The sequence below is a fragment of the Electrona antarctica genome, assembly GCF_951216825.1.
Source record: "Electrona antarctica genome assembly, chromosome: 9".
Lineage (NCBI taxonomy): Eukaryota > Metazoa > Chordata > Actinopteri > Myctophiformes > Myctophidae > Electrona > Electrona antarctica.
In genome coordinates, this window is record NC_136790.1 from 50,336,434 (window position 1) to 50,355,040 (window position 18,607).

Here is an 18,607-nt window from a genome sequence, read left to right on the forward strand (position 1 = left end):
AAATTAACTTCAGTTGATTTGTATTTGATTAAGTCAGTGCTAATATTATGCTACCATTCATATTCCACAGCATGTCCACTAGAGAACACTGATAACATGGTTTTGGGGAATATACAGTAAGTCAGAGAGAATAGCCTCAGAATACAATGTTCCATGCAAATCTTTTTCTGTGACATTCTTTATGTGCTGCGGTGCGGCCTCCAAACCCCATGTGGAGAGATGCACTTCACAGAGAGGACAAAACGGTAACAAACTACTAAAACAAACTATGAGGAAAACAACTGTTCATTGATAAAAATATATTACATATACATATTGCACAAAATAAGTAAAAAACAAACAAAAAAACAAACAAATCCATGGGTAATAGTCTTTAACAACTTAACCGGTATACTTCATTGGAACAGAACCCTACCCTAGGACCCCTCCTTTTCCCCCTCTATTACAAATCCCTTAACTTTAAAGGACCCATTTTCCACATTATAATGAGTAGACAGAAATGGTGCCACATTGTAATGATCATTATAGTGAGGACCTGTCATGAAGTTCGGTTGAAAGTGGCTTTAAAAGCCCTATTTCAGAAAGTAGTGAAGTTCTATAAGCAAGCTTGTGACCCTGTAAAGCTGCTATTTTAGCTGTATTTTTTTATTATTTTATTATTTTATTAAAAGCAAAAATAAATAGCGTGTATACTCTGCCACAGTAAATCACTCATCTTCATCCCAGGACCGGCTGCTCCTCATCCTCACTGCCCATATAGAACCGCTGTACGCTAGTCCAGTGGTTCCCAAAGTGGGGTCCGGGGACCCCCAGGGGTACCTGAGGGAGTTCCAGGGGGTCCCCAGCTAAATGATAGTTTGGAACCAAATGGACTTTTATGGTTTTGTAACTCTGAGAGTGTACAAATGGAACCAAACGGATTGGTTCCATTTGTATGCTCTCAGAGTTAAAATAACATTGATTTTACAATATAAATTGGGGGTCCCAGAGATAGAAATGCCATTAAATGGGGGTCCGTAGACTAATGCATGTCAAACTGGGGGTCCTTGAAATTAAACGGGTTGAGAATCACTGCTGGAGCCGTCAACATCTTCTCTTATGGGGGTCCCTGCAGGCATATCTCTTCAAATGGGGGTCCGCGGGATAATAGGTGTCAATTTGGGCGTCCTTGACATGGAAAAGTATGGGAACCACTGCGCTAGTCAATGGGGGAAAATACTGCAATGAACCTTGACAATAATGATTATTAACCCATTAAAACATTGGTGTCATTTTCGATTTTAGCTATACTATACTGTATATAGCACATACTGTATGTTCATAATTCAATGTACTGTATAGGCCTATGTATTTGTTAAGCAAACGTATTAATCTCAAATATTTGCTTACGTGCGTCCCTGGAACAAAATATTTTCAGATCAGGGTCTGCTGCAGCCAAATACATAATTTTGGGGGTCCTTGACATAAAAGGGTTTTAGCACCAATAGCCTATAATATAGGCTATTGGTGCTAAAACCCTTTTATGTCAAGGACCCCCAAAATTATTATATAGCAATTATTTTAAACTTTTGGCATTTAGAAGAGAAGACATTAGAAATGGCCTCGGGTCTTAACCCATTCTGGGCGGGAACCCATTTTGGTGTTCTAAGCATTATGTTATGCTTTAGCTATTGAAAAATAGCAGATCTACAAGCTCATAGCGCGCCACCGAGTGGCGCGCTACAAGCTTGTAGGTCTGCTATTTTTGAAAAATCGAAGAACGACTGACATAGAAACAGGATGTAGAAGACATTTTTAGAATCTGATCTCAGGTCAAAATGAATGGGCTAATAATAATAATAATAATAGGCAGAATGAATGCACTTTTGCCCATTTTGTATCCTGTATCATGGGTTACATCACTGACTTAAACAGCATTACTCAACATGATAAAAAAGGACGAAAAAGTGAAGTGAAAGTGAATTGAACCGGTGACACTCAGCCATACACTCATTTATATTTCATCATCACTCATACTTGATTTATAATTTGTTGTATGACATGCACAAAGACCTTTTAGTAACACTTTACTTGAGTGTTACAAAAAAATGTCAACTGAAACACATGTATTTTTTGTTCTAGTTGAAAATATCATAATAATTGTATCGTACAACAACATGGTCAGTCATTTAAGTATAAATTAGCCTCTAGAGTAAAATAAATAAATACAATTAAATGAACAATGATGGTGCAGGACAAGCAGCCCCGGAAGTGACCGGCAGACATTCAGATGGATAGTTTGTTTGTGGGACTTGACTCTGGTGCCAAGTCTGCAGCAAAGTGCAGGGAAGACAGACTGAGACATGTGGTACTATAGAGCAGGGGTTCTCAACGTTTTTGGCCGGGGACCCCCGAAAATGCTTTGGCAACGTCTCGGGACCCCCGCCCCGCCCCCTCCCGACCCGCAATATAAATTGACTGCTACAATAACCTTAAACCATTTTGGGCGGGAACCCCTTTTGGTGTTTTAAGCATTGTTATAATTTAGCTATTGAAAAATAGCAGATCTACAAGCTCATAGCGCGCCACCGAGTGGCGCGCTACGAGCTTGTAGATCTGCTATTTTAGAAAAATCGTGAAAATATTATTATTTTTTTTTTAATAATTTGGGGACCCCCTAAAATTATTTGGCGACCCCCCGAGGGGTCGCGACCCACGGGTTGAGAACCCCTGGTATAGAGCATCCGTCTACACTGGCTTTGAAGGACCTCCATGCAGACCCCCCCCCCCCCCCCCCACACACACACACACACATCTTAATTTATACTCCATGGTGTGACAGTGTCGGTAACAGGAATAGTGGGCACCAAGGAAGATTTGGAAAAATTGTCTCAGACCATTAAACGTATTACCTGAGGCCGATTCAACAAATGTCCTCTGAAGCAGTAGTTGTTCTCTTCTCACACTCAAAAATGTAAAAAAAAAAATAGCATAGCGAGTGTGTGCATCTGCTAGTTTTGAATATAGCTAACGCAAAGATCTAAAATGACACAGATGCCTTCCCGGTTTGAACCGGGTTAAGTAATGTCACCGTGATCTAGTATGAGAGTATGAGAGTGACGACACTAGCAAGGTGTAACAATGGAATGCGGAAGTGGTCATTCTATCTCAATTGGATAGTTCCACTGTTTGGAACTATAGCCCATAGCACATGTGGCGAGATCAAAGCGTGTCACGACTCTCTTCTTCTACGGTTCTGAGTAACGTAGAGTAAACATGATTAGAACAGGCTTGAACATTAATTTTTGACAATTAAATAGGCCTATTTCAACAATTGCTACAAATTGCTAAGTAACCTGTATGTATAGCCAGTCTTTTTGGACATAAACCAGAAGTTGAAGGATAAATGTAAGTCTCATAATGATGCACCTGCAGTTCAAATCATGTGTACTTTGATTACTTGAGGCCATTTTCAAAATTCTTAAAGGTATATTCAGTGATTTCGAAGTTCAAATAACACTTTTTTGTTTTGTTGTGATAATCCTCCCTACTATAGAGTGTGCTGACCATATAAGGAGTTCCTCCCTGTAAAAAATAAAAAAAAACATTAGGTTTCGTTTTTGGCTAGGTGGCCCAGCCGTCGTCATCCAATCAGGATAGAGAGGTGCCTTCCGCCAATCATGATCGAGCAGGGGCTGGCCTTGGTGTGCGTGCTGTTGGCCTGTTGCGTGTCCCCCCTCTACTGTAGTGCGTGCATGTGCACATCTTGTTACCGGGGCGGACTGGGTTTTTTTCAAAATCACCCAAATCACTGAATGCTCCTTTAATGTTTTTACATTTTGGGAAGAAATGGCTAAATTAACTCTCTTCCTCGGTGCCTACTCTTGCTGTACCGACCGCGTCGCTCGCCCCCAAAACAGCAGATCCATATACTGTCCATCCGCTACTATTTTAGGCGACAGAGAAATCATCATACAACGAAATAATATGTCAGAATTATATTATAATTCTGTCTTAATTCAAAGGCAACCATTATAGTCATTCCAGCTCACTGATAAAAACTTTGATGGGTTTCTTAACGGTGAAACAACGCTAGTATGTGTGTACAATATAAGTGTATAATACTTGATTGAGACTTTGTACTGGCGCCTTTAGGCTGATTTATTTCTCCTGTCGTAATAATAATAATAATAATAATAACAGTTGATAATATCATTATATTACAAAATACTATATGCACAATTTACACAAAAAGCAAAAGGTTTGGTGACTAAATCAGTAAATGCTTCAATAATTGGCACATTTATGATCTTCTAACCGAGAGTATCACAGTGTGCTGTGAGCTAATTATGCTACATTAAAGGCATATTGTGTAACTTTGTTGTGTGTTGACATAACAAAACAATACATATATTTGCATTGTTTACCCCTCCATAGCATCATGCTCTCCTCTCGCTGTATTTTGTTTGTTTCGCTGACGTTTTTGAGGCTAAACAAAATGTCAAAAACTGCGTATTTACCGTCATGTAAACACAAACGCAAAGTTACACACTATACCATTAATAAATACTTGTACAGACTACATGTCTGTCCTTGAGTTCGTCAGCCACATCATCATTGTACAAACACAAACTCACACATGGCAGACATTTAACGTAAACATCGCTGCTTACGTCTGCGATATATATATACGCTATAGTAGAGCGAGATAATTTGATCGTGTTTATCGCGAGGATGGCCATTGTCTTCTTCTTAAGGGGGGAACATGAGAACAGTATTTGTGGTCTTCGTTGTGCATGCTTCTTGCTCTGTCTGCGGTCCATATGGCTCTCTCTTCTTTACATCGTGAAACTATAGTATAGTAAAGTCCCTCAAACTGAGGCCCCCTGTTTGTGCAGCGTCGTCATGCGCCCCGAAGTAGCCGGTGTACAGTTGGAGGCCATCGATATTGTCCTTTTCTTTTTGCTGAGGTTTGCAACCCCTTTTGGTGTTTTAAACATGTTATAATTTAGCTATTGAAAAATAGCAGATCTACAAGCTCATAGCGCGCCACCGAGTAGCGCGCTACGAGCTTGTAGATCTGCTATTTTTGAAAAATCGTGAAAATATTTATTTCAGAAAACTGGAGGATTTAGAAGGATTTTTTAAAATTTTGAGGTCAGGCCTAAATGGGTCAAATGATAAGGGACAATATCGGTGGCACCCAACTGTACAAGCTCTGAGCCAGGCGGCAAGAATCCAAAGCCAAAGAGCATTTTGTTTTTCGGGTTCCATTCTGCGACCGGAAAGTCCAAGATGGTTATTTTGAATTACCTGAAATAATGGCTTCAAAATGTCTCCCTTCCTTCGCCCACACAATGTTTTTTCAGGTCTATTCTCTGAGCGTGTACGTCGGCTACTTTCATCGCGCGACGCCTTCGCACGGCGGAGCATCGAGCAGCAAATGAGATTGTAACTGTTATAGGGGCTGAATCCGCTGTGCCATGGGTGCTATATAAACAGCTGTTCCATGGGTGCTATATAAACAGCTGTTCCATGGGTGCTATAAACCGCTGTTCCGTGCGTGCCGTGAGTCTATCGGTGTGCGTGACAACGTACAACCGTCATTATCGGCCTCCAGAACCACCGAGCGGAGGGGCGACCGACCGCAGCCCGGTGGGCGGGAAAAGACTCGTATAAGTCTGTGGTTCGACCCTCGCACCGTCCAAGTCCGGCCACACCGCGTTGCGCTCATGAAAAAGCTATCTGCAGGGTTAATGCAGAAACGTCATTCCCCCCCCCCCCCCCCCCTGCTACCGAGAGCGGCACCATACTCCCTCCCCTTTTCCCTGAAACATCCAGTTCCGTCCTGTGTGTGCGTGTGTGTTCACACAGCCTCACACCACCGTGCTGATGCCGCTGTGTTTGGACTTGGTGCTACCGCCGCCGCCGGGCGCCGGGGAGACGGGCGGCGCCTGCGGGGGTCCTCCGTGGTGGTGTTGTTGTTGTTGCTGCGAGTGCGACGAGTGAGGGGGGCCGTGGCCACCCCCGTGGGAGGAGGAGGTGGAGGACTGGGGGGGGTGGTACTGGTGCGGGGGGTGCTGGAGGTGCGCCGGCGGGTTGTAGTGGTGATGGTGGTGGTACGGCGGGGGGTTCAGGCCCACGTAGTGCGGGTCGGTTTCGGGGGTCCCCCCCCTGGGGTGCGGGGAGTGCGAGGCGGCGTGGTGGTGGTGGTGGTGGTGCGGTGGCGCCGGGTGGGGGTGTGGCGACGTGGGGCTGCAGCCGGGGGATTTGGCCCGCTGCTGCTGCTTATTGGTGGAGCCGCTGAAGCCCAGGCGCCCCGACGAGGAGGAGCTGCAGGGCATGCTGTGGCGCTGCTGCTGCGGCAGCGGGACGTCTCTGCCAGAGGGGGGCGCTCTCCTCCGCATGTGGGGGCTGTTAATGGTGGAGCCCTGCGTGGTGGACAATTAAGGACAGGCATCAATCATTACACGCTGCATTTTAATTTAACCAATTTAGACCTGAGGACGCGTCTATGTCACGTTTAGCTTTTAACCACTTTAAGCACTATTTCAAACTTTAGCTGTTGAAAAATAGCAGATCTACAAGCTCATAGCGAGTGCCGCGCTACGAGCGTGTAGATCTGCTATTTTTGAAATTTTTTGAAAATGTCGCGCAAATCTTTAAATATATATTCTTTCACAACGAAAGTTTTTAACTCATTTCTTCTGGGGGATTCCTGGAACAACATATTTTCAAATGGGGGTCGACGTGGCCAAATACATGTAATTTTGGATCTCCAAATCTGAAATAGTTTGAGAACCACTGATATAGAAACAGAAATAATAGGTTTTTCAGAAAACTGTCAGGATTTGGAAGACATTTTGTAGAATCTGGTCTCAGCTCTAAATGGGATAAATGAATGTTAAATTAAAAACCTTAGTGATATTTCGTCTGCTCATTTTGTTAGTGTCATCACTTCCAATTTCAATTGTTTTGACTGTATCCTGTGTGAGTTCTCTCTCTCTCTCATCGTTGGATAAAATTGGTATCCCAACCTGAAAGTGCATTTTCTGTTTACTAAAGAGCTGGAGAGACATGGACACCGCCCGCTACTGAACAAACCCTCTAGCAATGAGCAGTATCACAATAGAGCGTCGCAGTCCCGCCCCCCTACCAGGGCCCAGGAAATGATTCTCCGTTCACTTTTCAAAAAGTATTTATTTAAAGACCTTTTAAGCCTCGTACAAAGCCAACTCTTGTCGTGACGAATCATGATAACAAACACAAACACAATCTTTTGGGCCGAACAAAGAATTAGAAAGAAGAAAAAAACGGCAGGTTACAACACTTTTGTTGTTGTTTTTCTTCTTTGTAATTATTTGTTTGGTCCAAAATATTGCGTTTATTGTCATGATTTGTCACGACTCGAGTTGGCTTTGTCCGCGGCGTAACCGTCTTTAAATAAATACTTTTTGAAATGTCTATGGGAAAAATGCATTGGGAATCATTTCCTGGGCCTGGCGTCGTCATGACAGGGGGCGGGACTGCTGCACTCTATATAGAGCTATTTAACACTGTTACTGCACAAACACTCTAGCAATGAGTAGAGCAGTATGGGTTGGCGCCCGCGCCCCAGCCTGTGTTCTCCGTGAGGAGGAAGCCCAAAAAAACCCTCGGTGAGGCCTTTAGGAGGGCCATTATACAATCCACCACCCCTGAATGAAGTGCCTGGTGCTGAGACTCTGGTGCAAAGCACAGGTCCTGGGCCTGGTCAGAGCAGGAGTGGACCTGGTGAGACGTAGGAGGGGCCCAGTCAGGAGTCAACCCACAGAGCCTAGTCCTTCCAGAAAGCGTACCTCCCAGTCCCGGCAGAGTAGTTACGAAGCAACAGATTGTGTGGCCCTGGTCTTGCCCTGATGGGACTGATCGAGGGTAGCTACTGGGACGTAAGTCGGGACTTGATCACCCCGGCTGGGTCGCCTGAGTGAGGGGTATGATGTTCGAGAGACCCGAAACCCCGATGACCTTGGGATACATCACTGAGGATACGTCCTCATGGTGCATGCATGCAATATTTTCTTTAGTTCTATTAGTATCACACTATAGAGCTATTTAACACTGTTACTGAACAAACACTATGTAACAATGAGTATAGTATCACACTATAGAGCTATTTAACACTGTTACTGAACAAACACTATGTAACAATGAGTATAGTATCACACTAGAGAGCTATTTGACACTGTTATTGAACAAACACTTTATATCAATGAGTTGTGTAGGAGGCTAGGAGCCTAATGAGTAAATGTGTCAAAATGAATGTGTGACCATGGGGTGGCGCTGTTGGCTTTATAAGCGTCTGGTTCACTGGCATCTAGAGTCTCTGCAGCTCTTGAATGAACAGAAAATACATGTTTCTGTTTGGATATTTATTGTATCCAACCAGGGGAGAGAACTCATAAAGGATATTTATTGTATCCAACCAGGGGAGAGAACTCATAAAGGATATTTATTGTATCCAACCAGGGGAGAGAACTCATAAAGGATATTTATTGTATCCAACCAGGGGAGAGAACTCATAAAGGATATTTATTGTATCCAACCAGGGGAGAGAACTCATAAAGGATATTTATTGTATCCAACCAGGGGAGAGAACTCATAAAGGATATGTATTGTATCCAACCAGGGGAGAGAACTCATAAAGGATATTTATTGTATCCAACCGGGGGAGAGAACTCATAAAGGATATTTATTGTATCCAACCGGGGGAGAGAACTCATAAAGGATATTTATTGTATCCAACCAGGGGAGAGAACTCATAAAGGATATTTATTGTATCCAACCAGGGGAGAGAACTCATAAAGGATATTTATTGTATCCAACCAGGGGAGAGAACTCATAAAGGATATTTATTGTATCCAACCAGGGGAGAGAACTCATAAAGGATATTTATTGTATCCAACCAGGGGAGAGAACTCATAAAGGATATGTATTGTATCCAACCAGGGGAGAGAACTCATAAAGGATATTTATTGTATCCAACCAGGGGAGAGAACTCATAAAGGATATTTATTGTATCCAACCAGGGGAGAGAACTCATAAAGGATATTTATTGTATCCAACCAGGGGAGAGAACTCATAAAGGATATTTATTGTATCCAACCAGGGGAGAGAACTCATAAAGGATATTTATTGTATCCAACCAGGGGAGAGAACTCATAAAGGATATTTATTGTATCCAACCAGGGGAGAGAACTCATAAAGGATATTTATTGTATCCAACCAGGGGAGAGAACTCATAAAGGATATGTATTGTATCCAACCAGGGGAGAGAACTCATAAAGGATAAGAGGATAAACAAGTTCAATTGGAAGTGATGAAAAAAGAAAAGGGGAGCGGACAAAATTGGAAGTGGAAAACTATGACATTTCTCTCCGTCTCCTCGTTGGGTTTGGAGTGAGAGAAACATACAAACAAAAGCTGGAAACAAGTTGACACAAAAAAAACACCAATACAAAAAAGAACCAACATAACAGAATGTTAAAAGCAAAGAAGCAGCTATTTCAGAGCCATGCGCTACATGCAAACTATGCGAGCAGCCACTATTCATAGCCGACATTGTGCACATCCACAAGATGCAATGTTTCAGAAATGAAAATCCAGCGTCTTCTCGGAAAATAGATACAGTCTCTTTGTTCACGTGACAAACAAAACTTGATAGCATCTTTCTCCCAAACAGCTGAAGTCAGTGGAGACGATTACGTAGAATTACAAAATAATGAATAGTGGAAAGCCCAAGTGGTTAGGCATACCAATCCAAGTGGTTAGGGCAGGGGTTCTCAACGTTTTTGGCCGGGGACCCCCGGAAATGCTTTGGCAATGTCTCGGGACCCCCGCCCCGCCCCCTCCCGACCCTCAATATAAATTGACTGCTACAATAACCTTAAACCATTTTGGGCGGGAACCCCTTTTGGTGTTTTAAGCATTGTTATAATTTAGCTATTGAAAAATAGCAGATCTACAAGCTCATAGCGCGCCACCGAGTGGCGCGCTACGAGCTTGTAGGTCTGCTATTTTTGAAAAATCGTGAATTTTCTTTTAAAAATAAAATCTTTTTTTTTTTTTTTTTTAAATAATTTGGGGACCCCCTAAAATAATTTGGCGACCCCCCGAGGGGTCGCGACCCACGGGTTGAGAACCCCTGTGGTTAGGGATATCAAATGGGCACACAGAGCCATTATCAGTGAGTCCCGGATATCCAGATAATTTGCTGCATGTCACTCCCCTACGCACGCTCTCCACTTTTTCTCTCTCTGTACGATGTCTGCTATCTATCTGACTTAATTATTGTTGTTATTGTTGTTAATAAAATGGAGATATAAGTCTACAGAGGTGAGTTGCGAGCCCGGTTGGTGTAAGTGTAAAGTGTCGTCGGTCTTGGTGGGAGTGTTGTGTGTCATCGCTCGGTTCCCATCATGCAGAGCAGAAGTGAGACCTATGAGCACAGATACCCCCACCACCCCCACCCCCCCCAAAGCAAAAGCAAACAAGTCAAACTACAAAGCAAAACCAGTGTGAAAGTTCGAAAGAAAAAGCTTTGAGCTTTTCAGAATGCATACACAGTAAAAGCCTGAGTGTTCCTTCCTCAACCACATTTTATTTTTTTTGCGTGACACCATCATCGTACAACAATGAATACAATATGGTTCACTCAACCCGTACAGGTCCATTTGGTTTGCATTTGTGCTGCACACTCCCATATTTATAAAAGAACACTGAGGGTTTTACCGTGCATAGAAAGGCTAGTGCACACACATCCAAGTTAAAGGACCACTTCACCACTTTCATCTCTTCATATAATTGGTCCTCACTAATGTTCATGATAAAACACCACCATTTTTTCCTACTCAGTCTGTGTCTCATAGGAAGGCTGTGGGCAGTTCAGAAACCCGTCCACCAGTGACATCATCGATGGTGAATCCAAGCTAATAGAAACGGCATGCTTTCTTTTCCTGAAAAGTTGCAATGCAAAAGTTGAAGCCATCGTTCTCACGATAATAAAAATCGAAATATATTTTAAAACAAATCTTTAAAAAAAATCTGCCTAATGATGATGTCACTGGTGGACGGGTGTCCGAACTGCCCAAAGCCCTCCTATGAGACACAGACTGAGTAGGACAAAATGGTGGTGTTTTATCATGAACATTAGTGAGGACCAATTATATGAGGAGATGTTGAAAAGTGGTGAAGTGGTCCTTTAAGTGCCCACCCAGGCGCAGGACAAACATCAATACACAGAATAATATACCGTCTGCACACTGTTTATCGCTCGATTCACTGTTTCAATCACACAGTATAGGATCGTACATACGCGTGTGATCGTTCGAAACGTTGAATCAAGCAATAAATCAACATTTTGCCAGTTTGCGGACCTTATATATATATTTTTTTCATTTCACTGTGCATGCCATGGACAGAGAGGTGACAGAACTTACTTCCATATTGCTGTCTAATGATCCTGCACTGCTGCGTCGCCCACGCTTTCCTGAAGCGGAACATGTATAAACACATCAGACATGTTGTCTAATAGCTACAGTTATAATACGTTCTTCTAATGTCTACGTTTTATTAAACATTGATTGCACATCATGTCTAATATCTACGGCGCCATATGATGAAGCACATGATCAGACACGACACGTCTTAAGCGTTATTCATAGTCTGGATTTTCGGTGGTGAGGTGAGCACCGAACTACAACATGACGTCAGGAGCCGCGGTGAAGAGCAAACCGCCGCCACCGCCCCAGCCCTTCTCTCTGTTTTTACTCACCACCGCTCAAGGTTATTTCAGCTCCGGTGGTCACCTCACCACCGGAGCGGTGGTCACCTCACCACCGACAATCCAGACTATGAATGAGCCCTTAGCCATCTACACATCTATAGCTTTGTGCACGACTGTAAGCCGACACTCATTCCATACTGTATACTGTACAGTGTACAGTATGGTCCAACAGTCCATCTCACACCACTCACACTTAAAGGCTAATCAAATGAAATAAAATCTAATCACACCATCAATTCTATATCAACTACTGTATAAGCACTAGTCTACATCACAGGAGGACTGCAGTGTCTACTACAATGCACTGTGAAGAGCAACTGACTGGCATGACCATAGATATAAACAAATAGATGCCTCGTTGGCTGCTACAGTTCATTGGAGCGACGTGTCTCCATTGAAGGCAGGAAGTCAAGCGGAAGTGCTGAAGGACCTGAAAGGTCGTCGAGGCTACGGGCTGAGGTGGAGTCTGAAGAGGTGGAGTCGAGGCTATAGGGCAAGTGCTACGGCAAGTGCTATGGGCTAAGGTGGAGTCTGAAGAGGTGGAGTCGAGGCTATAGGGCAAGTGCTACGGCAAGTGCTATGGGCTAAGGTGGAGTCTGAAGAGGTGAGTTTTCAGACTATGGCGGAAGATCAGGAGCGACTTTGCAGTTCTAACCGCAATGGAGTTCCTAGTTTGGGAGCCAGGAGGGAGAAGCGTCTGGGACGGGTGGAGCGTTGTCCCGGGTGTTTTAGCGAACACAGCCTCCCTGTGTTGGCTGATCTGAGCGAGCGGGGAAGGGGGTTGTAGGGGTTGGATCAGACTTTTGGAGATATGGGGGTGCCATACCTTTGGTTCTGTCTCTGTAGGCCAACATCAGTGTTTTGTACTCTGTGTGGGGGCAGTAACCGGGAGCCAATGGAGGGAGCGGAGAAGGGGGGAGACATGTGAGAATAATTGTCTGGTTTGAAGACCAAGCGTGCGGTGGCATTCTGGATCAATTGGAGAGGCTTAAGTGCACATGCTCAAGTATATACATCACAGTATCTCCCTAAGCTGAAGTGCACTTTGTCGAAGTAGACCGCAAGTGTCCACCAGTGTCTCTGCCAGAATCAACAATACAACTTTAATTCCTCTCACGAAGCACGAGCCTAACCCTAATCGATGGCAGTGACCTACAAAGCAATAACCTTGAATTTGATTAAATTAGACGTGGAGCCATTGAAAAACACCTCCATCTCTTCAGGGCTGGCTCTGAATCACCCTTTTATACAGTTAAAGGTTGTGTAAGTGATATAGTTTTGTTAAAAATAATAAGTAATTAAATAGCTCTAAATACTGAAATACTGAATTGTGGTTGTTCAATGACGGGAGTCTCCCCGTTTTTGTTTGTAAAAAGAGCTGGAGAGACATGAAGAACCCTGTTACTGAACAAACGCTCCATAGCAACGATTGCTAGCACAGTAGAGATAGATCTCCACACAGTTTTTAACCAATGTTTTTCTTTCAAGCAAAACGCAAACTCCCTTACAGCGGCCTCGGGTTTCTCTAGCCTGGTGATTTGTCTGAACGCTGTACACTGGTATTGTCTCAGCAGAATGAGACACGACTCCACAGCAGAGAGCTGCTATACGATGTATAAATAAAGACGTAGGTTTAAAAGAACACCTTGGTTTCTTTAATATTCAGAGGACGCCTCCACTCAGGGCCAGGCTATCATTCTGGCCCTTGAACAAAGAGGCTGATACAATGTTTTAGTGGCCAGCAGAGAATCAGAGAATACGCCGGAATCACACACAGCTGTGATACCCAACCTATCAACCATTGAGGTTGCTCAAACGTCCTATGACAGGTGAATCAATATAAGGTTTAACCCCAAAAAATGTTATACAAAAGGTTTTTCAATGGATTCTGGTAGTATTGGGTATGCTAAATCTACTCTCCAGAAAGTTTAAAATGGCCATATATCAAATGGGGAAAAAAAGTATTTTTCAACTTATTCTAGTACCTCTGGACATGCTTAAGAACATACTACAATTTTGGAAAATATACCTTTGGGAAAGGCGTCATTTCCATGATGACGTTAAAAATGGCAGGCTTATAAAGCTTATAAACAGCTATACTGTATATCTCAATTGAAAAGAAATTATACAAAAGGGTTTTCGCTTGATTCTTGTACCTGTAGACATGCTTATGAACATACAAAAGATTTAGGAAAATACACCTTCCGGAAAGGCTTCATTTTCAAGATGCCGTTCAAAATGGAAGCTGGCACCGCTATACTGTATATCTCAATAGAAAAAATTGATACAAAAGATTTTTCACTTGATTCTGGTGGTATTGGGCATGCTAAATAACATACTAAAAGTCTACCAAAATCTACCTTCAGGAAAGGCTTCATTTTCAAGATGGATTGAGATATAGCAATTTTAAGCTCCCGGACGCCGTTTTGGACACCATCTTGAAAATGAAGCCTTTCCCAAAGGTATATTTTCCTAGATTTTTGTTATCTTCATAAGCATGTCCACAGGTACCAGAATCAAGTGACAAATCATTCATATAAATATATTCTATTGAGATATACAGTATAGCCAATTTAAGCTTGGCTGGCTGCCACGGCTGCCATGTTGGACGTCATCTTGAAAATGAAGCCTTTCCTGAAGGTAGATTTTGGTAGACTTTTAGTATGTTATTTAGCATGCCCAATACCACCAGAATCAAGTGAAAAATCTTTTGTATCAATTTTTTCTATTGAGATATACAGTATAGCGGTGCCAGCTTCCATTTTGAACGGCATCTTGAAAATGAAGCCTTTCCGGAAGGTGTATTTTCCTAAATCTTTTGTATGTTCATAAGCATGTCTACAGGTACAAGAATCAGGTGAAAAACCTTTTGTATATTTCTTTTCAATTGAGATATACAGTATAGCTGTTTATAAGCTTTATAAGCCTGCCATTTTTAACGTCATCTTGGAAATGACGCCTTTCCCAAAGGTATATTTTCCTAAATTTGTAGTATGTTCTTAAGCATGTCCAGAGGTACTAGAATAAGTTGAAAAAGACTTTGAAAATGTTTTCCCATTTGATATATGGCCATTTTAAACTCTGTCTGGGACGCAATCTTGAAAATGACGGCTTTCTGGAGAGTAGATTTAGGTAGACTTTTAGTATGTTATTTAGCATGCCCAATACTACCAGAATCCATTGAAAAACCAATTGTTTTTGGGGGGTTATGGGATATTTCTTCCTAAATTGACTCACCTGCTAAAACAATGCAAAATGGACGTCTCATGGTTGTCAGGAGGAAGAGACCTGCGTTCCACAAAACAACAAAAAAACATGTGTGTCCAGATCGCTTAAACGCGATGGTACTGTAAGCGCCGGGAAGAGGAGCACGCCAGCGTCGCGGAGACGTTTTTATGGGTTCCTTCGGTTTTTTGTTTCCTACATTTAGTTTTTAATTATATTAAAACCTTTTCAAAAAACGTCCCACCCCCCCCAAAAAAAATTAATTATTTTTTAATTCAAAGATTTGTATTTCTTTAATTTAATGAATCAATCAAAGAAAAATCGAAGAAATTCCATAAATTACAAAACAAAATGTTTAAGAAGTAACTAGTAGTGAAAATAGCCGATCTGCTATTTTCACTAGTTTGGGTCCCGGGGGGATCTAGACATCACATTTCTCTTTTGGGTCATGTGCTAAAGAGGTTTGGGGGAACCACTCTTTTATCTAGACGACCGTATATTATCTCTGAGCGTTATACCTGCGTCTGAGAGGTCGCGCAGCGAGCTGCTCAGCGCGCTCCTCTTCAGACCCTCTCCGGTGGCGTAGCTGTCGTCCAGGCTGGCGCGGCTCAGCCCCCCGTTGCCCGTCATCGTGGGGTCTTTCCTCGGCCCGGCGCCGCCATGCTGGGAGCCGCCGCTGCCTCTCGGCACCACCACACCCTTCTGCTTCTCCAGCTCCGCTGCACGCGCACAGGACAGGACAATACGTTACGTACGCAGGAGAGTTTGTGTGATAACACTGATAATAAAAGGTCAAATATCAAAGACAGAAGAGCTAATAATGAGTGAATGTCACAAACACACTTTTGTGCCGAATTTAGCATTTATTATTATTTTATATTATTATTACCGACTTATAGTCAGTCAGTCAGTCAGTCTGCCTGTCTGTCTGTCTGTCTGTCTGCCTGCATGCCTCCCTCATGCGCCTGCCGGCCTGCATGCCTGCCTATCTCACTGCTGAGTAGGGGTTTAACCAACTCTGCTAAAAATAAATACTAATTTATATTTGATGGAAATCAAAGTTGATGAGTTAGTGAGTCAAACGCCATGTACACACTTGGTGTTGAATTCAGCATTTTCATTTTATGAATTAAAAAAATGTTCTCCCATTAAAGTAAATCAATCAATCAATCAATCAATCAATCAACCAACCAATCAATCCTATTTTTCTCTTACACTCGATGCGGTATTTCTCCATCTCCTGGATTTCTGCGACGGATTCTCGCAGGTCGTCTGTGAACTTCTTGCGGTCTTGGGGGTTGGGGGCGTTGAAGTTGATCAGCACTTTGACGTCAGCTCCGGGTACGGCCGACGTCAGACGCACTCCGTTGGGATAATCTGAAGGAGAGTAATGCATAAAGTATAAATAGTAGCGCATCCAGAGGAACCAGACCGCATACATATCCTGACACAATCTCCAGGGACACATAGGACTGACATTCCAAGAACTGGGAGCAGCGATGGCTGACAGGACCAGTATTGTTTTTGTCGACTAAAACTAAAACGAAAAATGTTCGTCGACTACCTTTTTTCACTGAGGAAAACTAAATGAAAACTAAGCTATGATGACTGAAACTAAGACTAAATATATTGACAATTTCGTCAACATGTAAAAACAAGACTAAAATGTTAGGAAGGGACTAGTGGACAAGAGATCCAGTACAAGTGAATTTATACTTGGTTGCATGTTGAAAATAGCAGATCTACAAATGTAAAATCAGCCATTACGACGGCATCAAGGCCCGCCAAAATACATTTTAGTTTAGTTGTGACTGAAACTAAACGAAAACTATTATCCCTTCTTGTGTTTCAAATTGCTAATTCACAGTGCGCACGCACACACAAACACACACTCACACTCACACTCACACACACACACACACACACACACACACACACACACACACACACACACAAACACAAACACAAACACAAACGCACACGCACACGCACACTTACACTGGTTTTCAAAGACCAGAACCTGCATGCCGTAAAGCGAGAAGGACTGTCGGAAACTGTACGTCACAGAATTCTTCTTCTTCTGGAAGATCTTGGTGACCTGTGGGAGAGACGCGCAGGGAGCACTGTCAGTGTCGCCAGGTCTGCTTGTTATAAGCGTCTTTGGGCTTGTTTTCCGTAAAGTCGTTTGGAAATATTGATAGTTGAGGCTAGCATTTGTTTTTTTAGTTTTTAGTTTAGTTTCTGCATGTGTTTCATGTGTAGTTGCTTATTTTGGGCTTGCTTCAGTTTAATCACTTTCTACCCTACTCTATAATAGCCGATCTACAACTCAAAATGTGTTGCAATTCGATGCATTATGAGCTTGTAGATCTGCTATTTTTTTTTTTTAAAGGTATATTCAGTGATTTCACTTAATTCAAATATCACTTATTTTTTCTTATTTTTTGGATAATCCTCCCTACTAGAAAGTGTGCTGACCATATAAGGAGTTCCTCCCTGTCCCCAGTGAGCCCCTGGGGTAAAAAAACCCTAGTTTCGGTTTGGGCTTTGGGTGGCAAAGCCTTCATCCAATCAGGATGAGAGGGGCCTTCCTCCAATCATGATCGAGTGGGGCGGGCCTTGGTGCACGTGCTGTTGGTCTGTTGTACTTCCCCCACTGTAGAGCGTGTGCATGTGCACATCTTGTTACCGTGGCGGACCAGGGTTTTTTCCAAATCACCAAAATCACTGAATGCTCCTTTAAACTAAAAAGTACAAAAATCTGTATTTTTCTTTTTTTAACAGATCCTGTTTGGCTCAGGTCAATACAAAAATGGACCAACTGTGGTAGTCTGGTAGACGTTGTTTAATATTTTGATCGTGCACAAATATAACTTTTTCCCTTTCTTTTTAAATATTTATAATGATCATTAGGCTCAATAACAATAACCCACCTAACTCCCAGACTCCGTCGTCCCCAGTCACACTTCAGAGTTTTAATGAATGTAGAATTGTGTGCAGGATGCAATTTACATACAGATGATGCGAGGGACTTCATTTGACTACATCACTGGCACACTGATGCCAGTGATCACCCTCCTTTGTGCCAATGTTGGCACCAGTGCCTTAACCCAGGGGTTCTCAACCCGTGGGTCGCGACCCCTCGGGGGGTCGCCAAATTATTTTAGGGGGTCCCCAAATTATTTTCAAAAAAAAGCAGACCTACAAAATAGCAGACCTACAAGCTCGTAGCGCGCCACTCGGTGGCGCGCTATGAGCTTGTAGATCTGCTATTTTTCAATAGCTAAATTATAACAATGCTTAAAACACCAAAAGGGGTTCCCGCCCAAAATGGTTTAAGGTTAATGTAGCAGTCGAAATTTAAAAAAATGTCTTCTAAATCATGACAGTTTTCTGAAAAAAACTCATGTTTCTATATCAGTGGTGCTCAATATTTCATGTCAAGAACCCCAAAAAATATCCGTATTTGGCCGCCGACCCCCATCTGAAAACATGTTGTTCCAGGGACCCTCCCAGAAGCAAAGATTTGAGTTAAAAACATTCGCTCTGAAAGAATATATATATTCAAAGATTTGCAAC

At 42.7% G+C, this 18,607-nt stretch overlaps 1 protein-coding gene across 5 annotated transcripts in view; it reads right to left on the reverse strand.

Moving 5' to 3' along the window:
- Positions 1 to 3,898: 3,898 nt before the first annotated feature.
- The window catches only part of LOC306929378 (IQ motif and SEC7 domain-containing protein 1-like), a 256,833-nt gene continuing 242,124 nt past the window's right edge, over positions 3,899 to 18,607 (reverse strand). For 4 of the 5 annotated variants that reach the window (XM_079509885.1, XM_079509884.1, XM_079509883.1 and 1 more), the window contains 5 exons: positions 17,027 to 17,126; positions 16,244 to 16,405; positions 15,547 to 15,747; positions 11,457 to 11,506; positions 3,899 to 6,410 (listed from right to left, as the gene is read on the reverse strand). In XM_079509885.1, the coding sequence (XP_079366011.1) occupies positions 5,856 to 6,410; positions 11,457 to 11,506; positions 15,547 to 15,747; positions 16,244 to 16,405; positions 17,027 to 17,126 (1,068 nt within the window). In that variant the 3' untranslated portion in view covers positions 3,899 to 5,855. The remainder of the gene's footprint in view (positions 6,411 to 11,456; positions 11,507 to 15,546; positions 15,748 to 16,243; positions 16,406 to 17,026; positions 17,127 to 18,607) is intronic. The other variant, XM_079509887.1, reaches the window with a different exon arrangement.